Source organism: Rhinatrema bivittatum, chromosome 8 (assembly GCF_901001135.1).
Source record: "Rhinatrema bivittatum chromosome 8, aRhiBiv1.1, whole genome shotgun sequence".
NCBI lineage: Eukaryota > Metazoa > Chordata > Amphibia > Gymnophiona > Rhinatrematidae > Rhinatrema > Rhinatrema bivittatum.
This window is the reverse complement of record NC_042622.1, coordinates 237,166,095-237,183,254: the sequence shown is the minus strand read 5'-3', so window position 1 is coordinate 237,183,254 and position 17,160 is coordinate 237,166,095. Positions and strand designations below refer to the sequence as shown.

General features: G+C 46.6%; 1 protein-coding gene across 3 annotated transcripts in view; it reads left to right on the top strand.

The window, feature by feature from the left end:
- SIN3B (SIN3 transcription regulator family member B) overlaps positions 1-16,661 on the top strand; it is a 218,213-nt gene extending 201,552 nt beyond the window's left edge. For all 3 annotated transcript variants that reach the window (XM_029614191.1, XM_029614189.1, XM_029614190.1), the window contains 2 exons: positions 11,726-11,930; positions 13,207-16,661. In XM_029614191.1, coding sequence (XP_029470051.1) covers positions 11,726-11,930; positions 13,207-13,437 — 436 coding nt within the window. In that variant the 3' untranslated portion in view covers positions 13,438-16,661. The remainder of the gene's footprint in view (positions 1-11,725; positions 11,931-13,206) is intronic.
- Positions 16,662-17,160: the final 499 nt, after the last annotated feature.

Here is a 17,160-nt window from a genome sequence, read left to right as displayed (position 1 = left end):
AGAATTTTTTAAATGTTTACATCTAGCCATGTCAGCTACATGTCTTTCTCTGTGATGGTGCTTCACCACCAGGGTGTGGTTTCTGGAGGTGCAGAAGGGTGAGAAAAGAGGATGAGGAAGACATGGAGGATGAGAAATCCTCCAGATCAGAAGGGTTTATCATAGACCTTAGGGTTCTGAAGGAGAATATTCCTCTGAAGAGGAAAACTGGTAACTATGGTTAGGTTGTTTCATAAAGAAGAGCTATTTGCCTTAATTTCTCAGTCCTTGCGAGTCCTAAATATTTCAGATGAAAAGATTTATTTACTTATTTATTTAGACATTTTAGATACCGTCGTTCCATTTAATGATCACAATGTTTTACAGTAGTAACATTCATAGGTATTAATAAGAAAATCTAGATGGTTTACATAGGTAGTATTCATAAGCAGGAATCAGCATATCTCAAATGAAATGTTCCAGTACATATTAAATTGCTTACTAAAGATCTAAGACTAAAGGCAAGTAATTCAGGAAAATACTATAACAAATATCATATAATAGTCTGTACATGTATGGAAAGTATCAGATGTGTGATTGTCCAATTTGACTTGGAATGACCTATTAGGAAGGAAGAGAACACTATTTTAGATCCCACTGTTGCTCAGCTGATGGCATAACAGGGTATGGTCCACAGTGTCAAAAGCGTCTGTTAAATCGATTAGCACAAGAAAATAAGATGTAGAAGGGTCTCAGTACTTCAGAAGATCTTATGATTAGTATATGAAAGCCTTCAAAATCATTCCCTTGTATAAATTGGTCAAGGATTTGAAATTCTCCTCAAGCTAATTTCTAAGGCAGGAGGTCTTTGGCAAAGCTGTATCCTTTCTTCTCCCAATAAAAGGAAAAACTTAGATTCCCTTAAGGTGGATGCACTAGTTTGTGTAGTCACAAAAAGAACCACTATTCCAGTGGAAGGAGGTGCAGCTCTCAAGGATGCTCAGGACAGGAAGATAGAGGTGATGCTTAAGAAGTCATTTGAAGCTTCTAGTATAAGAACATAAGAAAATGCCATGGACCAAGGGTCCATCAAGCCCAACATCCTGTTTCCAACAGTGGCCAATCCAGGCCATAAGAACCTGGCAAGTACCCAAAAACTAAGTCTATTCCATGTAACCATTGCTAATGGCAGTGGCTATTCTCTAAGTGAACTTAATAGCAGGTAATGGACTTCTCCTCCAAGAACTTATCCAATCCTTTTTTAAACACAGCTATACTAACTGCACGAACCACATTCTCTGGCAACAAATTCCAGAGTTTAATTGTGCGTTGAGTAAAAAAGAACTTTCTCCGATTAGTTTTAAATGTGCCCCATGCTAACTTCATGGAGTGTCCCCTAGTCCTTCTACTATCCGAAAGAGTAAATAACCGATTCACAGTATGGCTCTTCAGGTAACAGCCTGTGGCTGTATTGTCATGAGAGCAGGTTTATGGTTATCTCAGCGTGTACAGGAGATCTCTCTGGAAGGCAGTGGCTCAGTTGCCCCCGGCTCAGATGGAGCCGGGGGCAACTTTTTTGGCAGATGCATCCTCTGATTTAGTTCATATTTTGGCAAGAAGCATGTCTTCTGTTGTAGCAGCCAAGTGTTTATTATGGCTTAGGATGTGGTCTGCATATTCAGTTTCTAAAAGTAAACTGATCAAGCTTCCTTTAAAGCTGGTAAAGGCTTGGGAAGAGTCTAAGGTTCCTAGGCTTCTTGAAGACAAACCTAAAGAGTCTTCACACCAGCTCCAGTCCAGAAATCATTTCTTGGACTTGAAAAGAAGTAAACTGGGGAGGTCTTCAGCAGGTCAGAGATCTAGGCCCATTAGTAGGTTCCCAATCCATTTTGTAGCTGTAAAAAGTGGAGGAAAGATGGAAGTGCAGGAACTTTCCAGAACTCCCAATGAACTCCCAACTACCCAGTCTCTGGTATTCAGAATAGGAAGTCTGTTGTCAGATTTTTACCGAAGATGGATTTGGATCACTTCAATCCGATGGGTCTTAGACATCGCTCACTTTGGAGTTTTCCTGTCCCATGTCAGCTGCATTTATGGTTTCTCCTTGTCATTCTGCTTGGAAGTGGGGGTGATAAAGTTAACACTCAATCTACTTCTATGCATGGGTGCAGTAGTTCCAATCCCGTTTCCTCAGTGGTGTCAGGATTGGAATTTGATTTATTTTATGGTCCCCAAAAGGAAGGGACTGTTCATCCTATCCTAAATTTGAAACCTGTCAACAAGGCCTTAGAAGTACCCCATTTCAAGATGGAAACTTTGAGGTCAGTCAAGGTGTTGGTGAAACGAGTAGAATGTCTTAACATCCTTGGATCTAATGGAAATGTTTCTGCACATTCTCTTCAAGGAGAGTCATCGCAAATATCTTTGCTTTGTGCTACTGTGAGGTCCAGTTTCAGGCCCTTCCCTTTGGGTTGGCCACTACCCCAAGGACCTTCTCCAAAGTCATGATAGTGGAGGTGGCTGCTCTGCATTGAGAAGGAATTCTGGTTCATCCTTAACTTGAGAATTGGTTAATCTGTGCGAACTCGACACAGGAGACCGAGATAGCAACTACTAGGGTAGTTCATTTACTACAGGATCTGGGTTGGGTTGGGAACTTCACAAAGAGCAAGTTTTGGCCTTCTCAGTCCCTGGAGTATCTGGGGCCCAATTTGACATCTGGAAGGGCCACACTTAGGTAATAGCACAGAGTATTCAGAAGCTGCAAAGTCAGGTATTTTCCTTGTTAGTCACAGAGAGACTGTCGATATGGAGCTATCTTCAAGTGTTGGGATCCATGACGGTAGATTTGGTATCTTGGGCAGGAGTGCATATGAGGCTCCTACAAGAAGGCATTGTTCTCCAGGTAGGACCGTCACTTACAAGATTATATAATAAGCTGCACTGTTTCATAACAGTCAAAGTTGAGTTTGGATTTTTGGCTTGTAACCAAGAATTTGGAAAAAGGACTGGACCTAGAATGTCCCTCTTGGATCACATTTACAGTGGATGCCAGCCTGTTAGATTGGGGAGCTCTTTGTCATGGTATGGTGGCTAATGGGACTTGAACATTGGAGAAGACTGGGTGATCCATCAACCATTTGGAAAATAGAGCAATACGGTTAGCACTACTCCAGTGTGCACCGATTCTCCAAGGCCAAGCAGTTAGAATTTTGTTGGACAGTGCATCAGTGGTGGTGTATGTAAACCATCAAAGGAGGTGGGACATGAGTTCTCAGGTGTCAGCAGAAGCAAGGTTCTTTTTGACTTGGCGGAGAAGCACTTAAGTCATCTTGGCCTCGCACATAGCGGGAATAGAAAATGTTCAAGCAGATTTTCTCAGCTGCAACACTTTGGATCCCAGAGAATGGGAGCTGTCTCAGACAGCATTTGCTCAGATTGTAGCAGGGTGGGGAAAGTCAGTGATGGGTCTAATGACAGTCAGCAAGAATGCAAATGTAGAAAGGTTCTTCAGGAGAAAGATAAAGGGGTTGTTCAGGTTGGTTTCCTTGATCCAGGCCTGGCTGCTATATTGTGTTTCCTCTGTGGTCACTTGTAGACAGAGTCCTGCAGAAGATCTCGAGACATCAAGGACTTGTGATCCTCGATAGCTCCCAATTGACCAAGACATCCTTGTATGCAGATCTAGTTAGGGTCTCCAGTTTTTCAGTCACCGCAGATAGTCTGTCTCAGAGGGAAAAGACACACTAATCCAAAAGTGGCTGGAGAGTTCACTGCTATCTCTTTCCTCCCTTGCCCCTGATAAGGAGGATATGGAGAAGGGTAGAGTATCGGAATTCCCTGATAATTCCAGTAGCCCTGAATTAGCCAAGAAGACCTTAGTACACAAATCATGTAAGGCTTCATGTGGATTTTCTGATCCATTTTCTCGGAATTCAGGGTCTCTTAAATCTCTACTCTGTTGAAAGCATGTAAAGTTTCTGTCTCTGGCATATGTCAAGTTTTTTGGTGCCTGTTTGTGAGGTATTGCAAAGAGTGGTCACTGTCTCCTTGGTAGTCAGATATTTCTAACATCTTGACTTTTCTCCAAAAAGGTTGTACAAAGGTTTGGTCTTAAATTCTCTTAAGGTACAAGTAGCAACAATCTCATGTTATACAAGGAATGTCAGTAGCTTTCCATCCGGATGTGTCTTGCTTACTCCAGGGTGTAAAGCAGGTTTGTCCTCCCTTTAGGTCAGTGGTTCTGCAGTGGAATCTTAACCTGGTCCTTAAAGGCTTATTGGCCTCTCCATTTGAGCCTCTTGCATAGGCTATGCTGAAGGATTTTTCTCTAAAGTCTAACTTCTGGTGGCCATTTGTTGAGCTAGGCATATATTTCAATTGCAGTCTTAACTTGCAGGGATCCCTTTTCTGGTTTTCCTCTGATTTGGTTTCTCTGCGTCCAGTTCCCTCTTCCTTGTCTAAGGTTTTTCTTGTCTACATTCACAAAAGAAGAGAGTTGTGATAAGGATAGATCACTCCAGTTGCTGAATGTCTATTGAGACCTCCTGAGATATTTAGAAGTCATTAATCTGTTCTAGAAATCTGATATACTGTTTATATTATTTAATTATTTATATTATTTATATATTATTTATATATTTTGAAGCAGGCTCACAAAGGTGAGCCTGCTTCAAAGAAGACTCTGGCCAGGTGGATTAACGAGGCAATTGAAGCGGTTTATCTATTGATGGGTTCCAGAGGGCTTTCGAGCCCAATATGAGAGCTCCAGCTTCTTCTTGGGTGAAGTCATCAATTCTGGTCTCAGAGGAAACTTTTATAAGGTGGCCACATGGTGGTCTTTTCATTCCTCTACAAGGCACTACAGCTTGGATGTTTATGCCAGGAAAGACTAAGCCTTTTGGAATTAGCATTCTTCAGATGGCCCTGACTTCCTCCCTCCCAGTTTAATTGAGGGCTTGGGTATTTCCTATGTGTCTGAACTGGTGTAGCAGGATGATAAGGAAAGAGACATTTATCCTTACCTGATAATTTATTTTCCTCTAATCCTGCTACACCAAGACCCACCAGGGAAGTTTGGGGGTCTCTATATTTGGAGGAGTTCCTTTTTGCAGATATGATTCTACTTTTCATTGAAAAAGATTGAGCGTCTCCATTTTATTTGTGTTTTTATTTGTTGTTTCCCTGTTTTATTCTAGGTAGGCTTTTGAAGATACTCTTAAGGATTCTCCTAGAATTTAGTTATATTAAGGTTTTGAAAAGTTATGAACAGTTTTTTGTGTCTTTTTTGCTCTATCTTAAGAATACTGGTTTATGGCTGGGCTACACCACAGTAACAATTATAATGGCGTCATCAAAAAGGTTTGTTCTCTGCCTTTATCTGCTAATAGGGGAGGGAAAAACCTGTGCATCTGGACTGGTGTAGCAGGATTCCAGGAAAGGAAATTATCAGGTAAAGGTAAACTTCTCCACATTCCTACTTTTTTGACACATCCAGCACTAATTAGGATCATAGTTACCAAATCACCTCTCTTTAAATTAGCTGAGCCATGAACTTTGCTGGCAGTGATGTAAAATAATTACTCCTAGGACAAGTAAGATGGTAGTACCCCCACATGGGTGACATCATCAGATGGAGCATGGCACGGAAAACTTTTGTCAACGTTTCTAGAACTTTGACTGACACACTGAGCATGCCCAGCATTCTACTATCCGCGAGGCCATGCGGGGTCCCCCTTCAGTCTCTTTCTTTCCGCGGTGCAATTGCCTTGCAATGGTGGAGCTCTGCTCTGTTCTAAGAGTTCTCTCTTTGTTTTCTTGTGGTTTTTTTGCCGCCTTTGTGTAGGGTCCCCCGTCCCCCCCCAGTCAGCTGGGCAGCATGGTAAGTTTTTACCTTCTTTGCAATCGGTTCATTGGCGTCTGTGTCTGCCCTGCACCATCTGTTTTTCGGCTCGAGGCATGGCTTCCTCCAGGTTTCGTCAGTGCCCCCAGTGCCTGCGGACGGTGTCTTTGACTGATCCGTATAAAGTCTGTATTTTTTGCCTGGGGGTATCGCATGATATCCAGGGTTGCAGACTTTGCGGCCAGATGACCCCTAAAGACATCAGGCACGATTAGATAAAATGGAAAAGCTTTTTGGCTCCATGCCAGTGTCAGGTGCGTCAGTGCCATAGGGTCGAGGGGAATCCATGGAAACCGAACCATCGGTGTCCACCCCCACTCAGGCTCCCCCTCCAGAGAGGGGCATTGGAGATCAATTGATGTTAGTATCCTCGCACTCCAGGACATTGGACTTCTCACCCTCCTTGGCGCCGGGGAAAGATCAGGTCAAGCACGGGGGAGATTGAGGAAGCACAGTCACCGTCGACACATGGCACCAGTTCCAGGAAGGCACCAGCATTGGCTGTGTTGGCCTCACGGAGACCAGGCTTCGCCCTCAGTTGCACCCGGGAGTCCAAGGTGCTCCCCACCGATGCCAATGTCTTTGTCGGGCACCGATCCCCCCTCGTTTTGAGGGCGATCTAGTGGCACCTGCCCTACCTGTGGCAACCTTTGAGGAGGAACTGGATCATAGGGTTCCATTGGCAGTGCTCTGAGCCCTCAGGGTATTGAACCGCAGGCCCCGTCAGTACCTCCACCAATGCCGGAGCCCACTCCCTTGATCCTAGCACTGCTGCTGGAGCATCTCGACGTGCTGTTGGGCATCCTCACTATGCAGCCGGTGCCCGGGGGTTCCTCCATCCCCCGGCAGCCATTTTTGCCTCCCCCTTCAGGTGCTATACCTAATGCCGGATCCTCCGAGGAGAAAGGCTCAGCGCTTTCAGGGCCATCGGGGCCTCTGGCGCCTAGGCTGTTGCTTTCAGCACCGGATCCTTCAGGGGTCTCAGTGCTGTCAATGCCCCAATGCTTCCAGGGCCCAGACCATGGGCAGTCAGCACGGGTCACCCACTGACCCCTCCGGGGGATTTCAGTGAGGAGGAAGCCCCATACGTCCCATGGGAGGACAAAACTTCTGAGTCCTCCGATGTCCTCTCAGAACCTATCCCCCCAGAGGAACAGTGCTGGTTTCCTCCAGAGGACTTGACCTTTGCCAATTTCATCAGCACCATGGTGGAGTCTATCCATTTCCAGCTCCTGACGGAAGAAATGCTAGGCACCACATGCTGGAGGTGCTCCAGTTTGTGGGCGCACCGAAAGAGGTGGTAGCTGTTCCCATGCATGAGATCTTCAAGGAGTTGCTCCTGTGCATCCTGTGTCTGTGTCTCTGGTTAACAGGAAGGCTGACACTGTCTACCTTGTTCAAAAGTCCCTCAGGTTTAAGCAGTGCCAGCTCCCCCACCAGTTGGTGGTAGTGGAATCCGCTCTCAAAAAGGCGAAACGGTCCCGGACCCATGCTTCAGCACCTCCTGGTTGGGAACATAGGGAATGGGACACACTGGTAGGAAGGTGTTCCAGGGGGCAATGTTAATAGCCCGTATCGCCTCCTACCAGTTATATATGGCCCAACATTCCAGGAACCTCTGGAAGAAGATTCAGGAATTGGCAGAACACCTCCCTCAGCAGTCGAATGATGCTTTCCTGGTGCTGGTCCAGCAAGGCTTCGAATGTGGAAAGCAAGAGGTGCGTTCCACATATGACATTTTTGAGACATCAGCTCACGTGGCCGCAGTGGGCATCAGAGCCCGCAGGATGGCCTGGCTCAGAGCTTCAGATCTCCGACTGGAGGTCCAGGAGAAACTGACGGACCTCTCCTATACAGGGGATAAACATTTTGAGGATAAGGTCTGAGATGCTGTTGCTCAGCTAAAGGATCATCATGAGACCCTCCAGCATCTTTCAACTAGTACCTTTGACCCCCCCCCCCCCCCTTCAACCAGAAGGTTGGCAAGGCAAAGGGGGCACGTAGGTTCTTCTACCGTCAGCAGAAATATTACTCCCCGGCTTCCTGCAGGAGTTCTCAGCGAGTGTCCTCTAGAGGCCGCTCCAAGCAGCCATGGGCGCCTAGACCCCAGCCAGCGCCTCAGCCGAGTCCCACTATAGGGTTTTGACTGGCAGAGAGGGAGCACTAATCCAGTCACCATGCCCTCGGCACCAGATCCACCAGTGGGAGGCTGCCTGTGCCTCTTTCGGGATCGCTGGTCCATCGTTTGCCAAGGATATCGTTTAAACTTCTTGAGTACACCCGGAGATGCGCCACGTGTCCCTCTTGGGGTCAATCTCCCTATCAGGAAATACTGTTGTCCAAGCTCTCCACCCTCATTCAAGTCAGGACGGTCAAACCAGTTCCTCTGCAGTAGCAGGGAATGGGGTTTTACTCCTGTTATGTGTTGATCCCCAAGAGGACTGGAGGACTCCGTCTCATCCTAGACTTCCAAGCTCTGAATTGTTTTCTCAAAAGAGAGAAGTTCAAGATGGTTTCCCTGGGCATTCTGTTCCCTCTCTTGCAGAGGGGGGACTGGCTTTGCTCCTTCGATCTTAAGGACATGTACGCGCACTTCGAGAACTCCCACTGTCACCACAGATATCTCCACTTCCTGGTGGGCACCAGACATTTTCAGTACAGGGTGCTGCCATCTGGACTCACCTCGGTACCTTGTGTCTTCATCAAATGCCTAGCACCAGTGCCAGTGCAGATGCGCCGTCTAGGGGCGCAGGTGTTCCCTTACTCAGGCGACTGGCTAATCAAGAGCAGTTCCCAGGAGGGGGCGCTATGGTCCCTCCACTTAACTATTCAGGTGTTGGAGTCTCTCAGGTTTGTCATCAACTACCCGAAGGTCCACCTGACTCCGTCCCTGCGCCTGGGTTTTATTGGCGCCCACCTGGACACGCCAGAGGGCAAGGCCTATCTTTCTCGCGACCGAGCGCTTACCTGGCAGCCTTGGTGGGCTTGTTGCGCCAGAGCATCTCATGCTCCGCCTTCTGGGTCACATGGTAGCCTCGGTCCATGTCAGACCCTTTGTCCGCCTGCATATGTGCCGGACGCAGTGGACACTGTGGTTCCAGTGGCAGCAAGCCTCCTAGGACCTCAGTGTATGGATATGTGTCACTACGCTGCTCCAGATTTCCTTATCCTGGTGGGAGGACTTAGCCAATCTGGAACAAGGGGTTCTTTTTCAGTCCTCCTCCTTCCAGGTTGTCCTCACCACTCATGCATCCACACTGGGGTGGGGTGCCCACGTGGACGGGCTCCGCACCCAGGGCCTGTGGTCGGCTCAGGAAGCTCAGTGCCAAATCAACTTCCTGGAGCTCAGAGCAATCCGTTACAGCCTGTGGGTGTTCTGGGACCGCTTGGTGACCAAATAGGTCCTCATCCAGACCAACAATCAGGTAGCGATGTGGTACATCAACAAACAGGGAGGCACGGGATCGTTCCTCCTGTGCCAGGAGGCAGTTCAGATTTGGTCCTGGGCCCACTCTAAGAATATATTACTTCAAGCCGTGTACCTGGCAGGGATGGAGAATATGGTGGCAGACCGATTCAGTCGGTCTTTTTGGCCCCATGAGTGGTCCCTGGATCTTCCATCTGTGGGGAATCCCAGACATGGATCTGTTTGCCTCCCTCTACAGGGAGGATGGCAAACCAACCTCGGGCCTTTGCCCACCATTGGGGTAAGGGGCTTCTGTATATGTATCCTTCACTTCCTCTGCCGATGAAGGATGTTCCTGAAGCTCCGGCAGGACGTGGAAACCATGATCCTCATAGCCCCCTATTGGCTGTGGCAGATTTTGTTCCCACTCCTGCAGGACTTCTTGGTCCGGAACCCGATCAGTCTGGGGATGACACACAGGGCAGGCTGCGCCATCCAAACCTCAGAGCATTGTCTCTGATGACCTGGATGTTGAAAGGTTAGTCTTGCAGCCCCTGGCATTGTCTGACGATGTCTCTCGAGTTCTGTTGCCTCCAGGAAGCCTTTGACTAGAAAGACATACAAACTGAAGTGGAGGAGGTTTGCTGTCTGGTGTGAGCAGCACAGGTTGGATCCGTTTACCTGCTCCACCCCAAAGCTCTTGCACTATCTGTTGCACCTGTTGGAAGCTGGTTTAAAGACCATCTCAGTCAGAGTACATCTCAGCGCCATTGGGGCATATCATCCCGGGGTGAATGGTATGCCCGTCTCAGTACAACCCTTGGTTGGGCAGTTCATGCGTGGTCTCTTTGTCCTCCACCTGTATCCTGGGACCTTAATGTGGTCTTGGCTCACCTCATGAAGGACCCCTTTGAATCTATGCGCACATGTGACCTGAAATATCTGACCTGGAAGGTCATATTCTTGTTTGCGGTCACCTCGGCGCATTGGGTCAGCTAACTTCAAGCGTTGGTGAAGTACCCACCTTATACAAAGTTCTTCCACGATAGGGTGGTTCTACATACTCCCCCTAAGTTCCTGCTTAAGGTGGTATCAGACTTCCATCTGAACCAGTCTATCGTCCTACCAACCTTCTTCCCGAGACCTCATTCGCTCTCAGATGAACATTGTAAGAGGATTGTAAGAGGGCCTTGGTGTTCTACCTTGAGAGGATGGCAAGCCATAGACTGTCCACACAACTCTTCATCTTGTTTGAAACAGAATGGGAGTTGCTGTGGCCAAGCACACCCTGTCTACCTGGCTAGCAGACTGCATCTTGTTCTGCTATGCACAAGCAGGATTGCAGTTTGAGGGCCATGTTAAGGCTCACTTTGTCGGAGCCATGGCAACTTTGGTGGCTAATTTTCAAGCTGTCCCCATGATGGAGATCTACAGGGCTGCGACATTCGCGGCTCACAACTGCTTGGGCAGAGATGGCTGCCAGGATAGTAGCTTCGGCCAATCCGTCCTCCATAACCTTTTTTGAGTCTAAACCCAACTCTTCCACCTAGGGTCCTATTTTTCGGGTTCAGGCTGTTTTCCTCTGTTACCAACAGCATCTAGGTTGTTGTGCCCATTGGCACCTGTTTGGTGTCTGTTGGTCCGCTCCATTCGAACACAGCCTGCAGCAAGGTATTTATCCATGTGTGAGAACTACCATCCTGCTTGTCCTAGGGCAGGGGTGGGCAGTTCCGGTCCTCGAGGGTCACAAACCAGTCTGGTTTTCAGGATATCCCTAATGAATATGCATGAGAGAGATTTGCATGCACCCTGCCTCGGTTGTATGCAAATCTATGTCATGCATATTCATTAGGATATCCTAAAACCTCGACAGGTTTGTGGCCCTCGAGGACTGGAGTTGCCCACCCCTGTCCTAGGGGAAAGCAGAGTTGCTTACCTGCAACAGGTGTTCTCCTAGGACAGCAGGATGTTAGTTCTCACGAAACCCACCTGCCACTTCGTGGAGTTGGGTTTCATTTTCAGTTTATTTTATTTTTGTAATTCTCTGTACCGAGAATGAAGGGGACCCCGCGTGGCTGTGTGGATAGTGACATGCTGGGCATGCTCAGTGTGCCAATCAAAGTTCTAGAAACTTTGACAGTAGTTTTCCGTGCTGGGCTCCATCTGATGATGTCACCCATGTGTGAGGACTAACATCCTGCTGTCCTAGAACACCTGCTTTCCTGGCCCTGGCTTTACTCAACCTTTATTTGTAAGGGCAAAAGTGGGTGGGTGGAGGGGTATTTGATGTGACCAGGAATGAGTGCTCGCCTAACAAGAGCCACAATAGAAGGATAAGGAGAGGGGCCATGCATGATGGTTTCCTAATGAAAACTAGATGAGGAGGATATTAAATGAAAGTGGCCTTGTTTTTAGTAATCTATTTTTATTTCTTAAAGAAACATTCAGAAATTTCGCAAGTGGCAATGTAAGCAAGTGAAAGCGATGAAGAACGAAGTGAAGAGCTCATGGAAGAGGCTGATCGGAGTAGAAAGCACCTGTAATATCGACTGCCGTTTCAAGCTCAACACACACAAAATGATGTTCATAATGAACTCGGAAGATTACATGTACAGATGTGGGGCTCTTCCTCGGGCCAAGCAGGTGCTGCTTCTCGGCCTCCTTTTCTCCCTTTCCTCACCTGTCTGGTTTTCTTTGGCATTTGAAATGAAGCATGTCTGCAGGAAAGCTTGAAGGAAACTGGTGGCTTTTTATTTCTGTTTTTTTGTCTATGACATGTATTTTATATTTTTCCCAGTGATCACTTTGCTCTGTGCCTTTTAAGTCACTCTCTATTTGTCTGTTTATTAAATTCTCTGACCTTCTGACCCTTGGCCTTTAAAGCCATCCTGTTGTAGGGAGTAAATGTTGGTTTTTTGTGCTCTTGTGCTCTTTCATCTACATGCTCTTGTTTGTTTTATTTTTGTTGGAAGGTGTATATGGGAAGGATCTTAAGTGGTAGAGTTAATTTTTTGTTTTATCTAAGTTTAAAATATGGCACTGCAACCAAACAAGAGTCAAGGCTCCTTGTAACTTAAACTGTTATCATTGGCATTGGTTGGTGATGGCGTTGCTTTTATTTATTTTTTTTTTTCATCCAGCAGTTTTCCTCCTCCTTTCGAGCTTCCAGCTCAATCAGAACCTTCCTCAGTTGGCTATGGCACTCTGCCGTCACTCACAATTAACCCGGGGGGTTCTCTATTCTACACCCCCTAACCTAGTCCCACTATTGCAATGATAATCTCTGGCCAGGCACCACTGATTGTGGCTCGCTCCAGAACCTGATATGTCTGACCAGTAGATGTCACCGTTAAGCTATTTTTGGGAATGCTACTTCTGCAGCATTCCCAACCCTGGTCTGACCAGGGAAGCACAAACCAGTCTCAGGAATCAAACCCAAATGGCAGTATATAGGACTGATGATGAGCTGCAAGGCCTTTCCTTGGTTAATATTTTTTGGCAAGGGCTGTGTGTCAGAGATGCTTCCTCCAGAGTAGTATTAAGGTGCATTGACAGTATATTCTTGTATTGCTAGTGCTGGACCTAGTCTGTATAAATGGAGTTGCTCCAAGGGAGATCTGTTAAATTTTGTTTTGCCAATCAAAACATTATATGTATCTACACAATTGCTTCTAGTTTTGTGAATCTTCAAACTTAGAGCCTGACCTACTTTTGTTTCTCACACACAGATTGGGAGAAGAGTCTTAGTAAATCAGGCCCTTATTTTGTTAAGAAACAAGCATATTAATGTTGTATGTTGACTGTCTCTGTTTTTACTTTTTAAAACACATCGGGGAAATGCTTCCATTCATGCTTTCTTCCTCCGCACCCTCTCCCCTTCCATTTGTCATCTGTTTTTTTTTTTATATATTCGTCTTAGGTGCAGCCTCTCGTCTTATTGAAACACCACCAACAGTTTGAAGCATGGCACAACCGCTGGCTGGAAGGGAATGTGACAGGCGAGGAGGCAGAAGTGGTTCAGGACTGGCTCCTTGGAGAAGAGGATGAGGACATGGTGCCATGCAAAACCATCTGTGAGACGGTGAACATACATGGGATGACTGTGAACAAGTACAGAGTGCAGTATAACCGGCGGCCTGCTTCCCCTTAATACCAGGCGGTGGAGAACAAGTAAAATTCCTCCATAGCGTATCCGGTGTAACTAGTGACCTGCCAGCCCCCCTGTAACTCACACAGATGCAGCGTGTGTTGTAGCTGTCGGTGGGCGTTCCAGTATTGGACCTGGTGTTGCCAGTGACCTACCCCTTTGCAGCACATGCTTGGTGTAATTGTGAATGGATGGGGTGCAGCATGATTGCTGGAGAGCTGCCAGAGACTTGCAAGAAGGTGGAAACACGCAGCAGGGTTTGCGGATGAAGAACTTTACTTAGGATTATATAATGATGGCATTGCTATTCTATGTATTGATGAAATTTATCAGAGCTGCCTTTTTCCCTTGGTTCTTACATGTTTTTTTTATACTGAACACAATCATTTCCTTGTATAATAACTGTTTGCTCCAGATCAGATTTTTTATTTAATATACTTGTAGTCCTAGCTAATCCATATCAGATGTCAAAGGAAACTTTGAGCTGGAAGGAAAATAATGAAGATAAATCAGTGTTGCACATGAGAAAGTAGGTTAAGAGTTAAGTGTTAAACAGGGGCAGTAGAACACTTTTTTTCATTGGTGGGGAGGGGGGTGGCAAATAAACAACCTCTACTCTCCCCCCCCCCCCCGAAATGCCCTATTTGCTGATTTCATGTGGGAAAAAAGTTGGTAGCTCCATGTTCCTGGAGACCTACCCATTCCACTGCCTATAGTATTGAATATACACCAATCTGATGTATATTATGGAGATTGGTTATCAGTTCAATATATTGATGTTGGGATTGCACATATTTGCTGCTTACATCAAGAATTGATTAGTTGAATTGACTTCAATATGATGTCAATTTAGTGGCAATAAAAAGATGAAACCAGTCCTTACCTTGGATATGTCCAAGGTATCATGATTTGCCATAGACTGTGTTTGTTACAGAGACTGCTCTCCTGCTTCCTCTCTAGGGTGTGGGGGTGAGGATGGGGTAGGTTGACCTATTCTGCATTTATTCTATGCCAAGCCCCAAACTCCTTCCCATTCTGAACTCTTTCCTCTAACCGCCCTCGCCACCACCCGAATCCAGGATTTCAAGAACTCTTGTTGCTAAATGCTAATTTCTCAGTCAATCCCCATCACATGCATTCATTATTGGCTACAAAACTGGATTTTGAAATAGTGATTGACAGTGACTAGGACAGTACAGAGATTGCACAGGTATGACACAATGCCTCTTTCATCTTGACAAAGTCTTTTGCTTTGAAAATGTTAGTTGTCGGCAGATTCACACTCGTCTTAAGTGAGAGGTTTCCGAGCTCTTCATTTTATAACCAGCAGCTCACTGCAGGCTGTGAACTCTTCTGTCTTTCAGTTGATGTTTCTTGGGCCTCATAGCTCCCACAACACCTGAGGTGCTTTAGGAAGACAAGACAGGTGAGGGCTGAAAAAAGATCAACTGGCCAATCCCATCTGTGTTCCTAGGAAGCCAACAACATTCTGGAGCTGAGTGTCAAGACCTGTGATTGGTCAGCAAATAATCACAGCCTTCAGGCTAATATTGTGTTTGTTGACCTTCGTTTATACTTCAAATCAACTAGAAACATAGAAATGATGGCAGAAAAGGACCAGTGGTCCATCCAGTCTGCCCAGCAAGCTTCCCATGGTAGTATCTGCTGTGCAGGTTAACTCCATGTATCAGTCAGTGTTGCTTGATGTGCTTTGCTTATGGACTTGGCCGTAGTAGCAGTCCTGTGTTTTCTTTCCTTAATGTCTGCGCATCAGTACCCCAGACTGTTAAAAAGTCATGGCTCGTGTTGGTTGTCCCTTAATCCAAAATGTTTTCCCCTCACTCACAGGTTGTTGGTGATATATGTTCCCTTCATCAAGTTGGTACAGAATGAGCCTTGCAATACTACTATTTATTCAAAAATTTATTTGTTTCTGCTGTTTTTGGGGGTTTTTTTTTTCAGATTTCAGGGAGGGGTTGGTGACATACTGGTCTTAGAGTAGAGAATTGAGTTGTTAGCATTCCTGGGAAGTAGATTTAAAACCCCTCTCGCTGACTTTGTTACTTTGGGCAGGTTACTTTTATCTCCCTATTTGTAAGTTTTATCAGTTGTAATTGGTAATAACATTGTTCCTTCTCCATCCCTATGGAAAGATTCAGGCACTAAATGTTTTTCCTGGCTTTCCACCCCAGAAGTGGCTGCATGTAGGTTTCAGAAGTATCAGTCTGTAAAGCATGTTGTGATCTTTTTGATGGAAGGCATTGTATACATCCAAATTAATATTTATTATTAAATATTTACCCAGAAATTGTCTGCCCTGTTCAGCCACAAACCTGTAGGCCAATTGCATATGCCCTGTCCAGCCTTACTGCAGGTATTGATAGCAGTGAGCTTTGAGGCATATTTAGTCCTATCAAGATTTATTGATCCTGAAATCAGGCGAGAGAGCTTCAGTAGTACTGAATCAAAATTCTATGTATGTATTTTGTCATTCCTGAACATACCCAGATCAGTCCAGACCAGTGGGTTTATGCATCCCCACCAGCAGATGGAGGCAGAGAACAAAAATTTTGAGGCACTGCCACATATCCGAGAGTGCCACCTGCAGTCCCTCAGTATTTCTCTGTCTCCAGCAGATGATAGAGGTACATACCTACAGTCCTGACGGATCTGGATCTGGAGTTGGAGTTTTGGAATTTGTCCTCGAGGTTCCAGGTTCCTTAATGGGCCATCCGTCGAGTTGAACAGGGTGAATTGGGGGGGGGGGGGGGGTTGGATACCTCTGGCTGTAGCTGCCCACTGGTTCTGGGCCCATTTAGTGCCCCGAGGTCCCCTCCTGTCTGCCACTAGCTCCCTCAAGAAAGTAGCCCCTTGGGGGGGTTTTCGTTGTTTTATTTGTTGTTTTAGTAAAGTTTTGTTTAAAAAAAAATAGTTTTGTTCATTTGCTCTAATTGAGTCTGTTGAACGACTGCCAGGAGAGTCGGTCTGCGGTGCAGTGCCTCAGCAGCCAACTCCGGTGAGAGCCGGGTTGTTGAGGGAGTGGGAGCTGCGGGTGCCGGCATGTTTATTGTGAGTTCCCCAGCTGGGATCAGCTCGGACCGGCACGTTGCAGCTTGACTGGGCTCCGGGTGACTATTTCTTTTTTTTAGCTCACTGCCTCCACTCCGACCACATTTAAAAAAAAAAAAAAAAGAAAAGAAAGGCTCCCTGGCGAGGATCTCTGGTTGTGTACTGTGATTTCGAGGGCTTTGGAGTTTATTTGCGCGTGCATTGTGCCTGCGGCTGCCGGCCTTCCCGCGCGCCATTAGAGTTCCCATGGCAACGCGACCTCGCTCGGCCACATGGTGCAGCTTATCTCTGAGCAAGGAGTGCGTTTGAACAAAGTGGTCAGGATATCGGAGAAACTACACGAGGAGGCCTGTAGGGCATATGTGGTACCTGGTCAGCCCATCTCAGTTCCCTTTTCCTTTGCACAGGCTGTGCTTCAGGGGGAGAGGGTTCCTCCGCTAAAGGACCTAAGGGACGGAGGGCCCCTCGTGCTGCGGGGTCCGCCGTGGCGGCCAAAGTGTGGGGGATACCTGTCCTCACTGCTCCTGAGGGAGATCGCAGTCAGGGAGCTCTGACTGACCGCGCGCCTGGTGATTCCCCTCTACCCCTCTCTCCTGTGGTGCAGGGTCATGAGGATGCTGTTGATGAGGGATCGGTCTCGTAGCCCAGTAGCCCTGA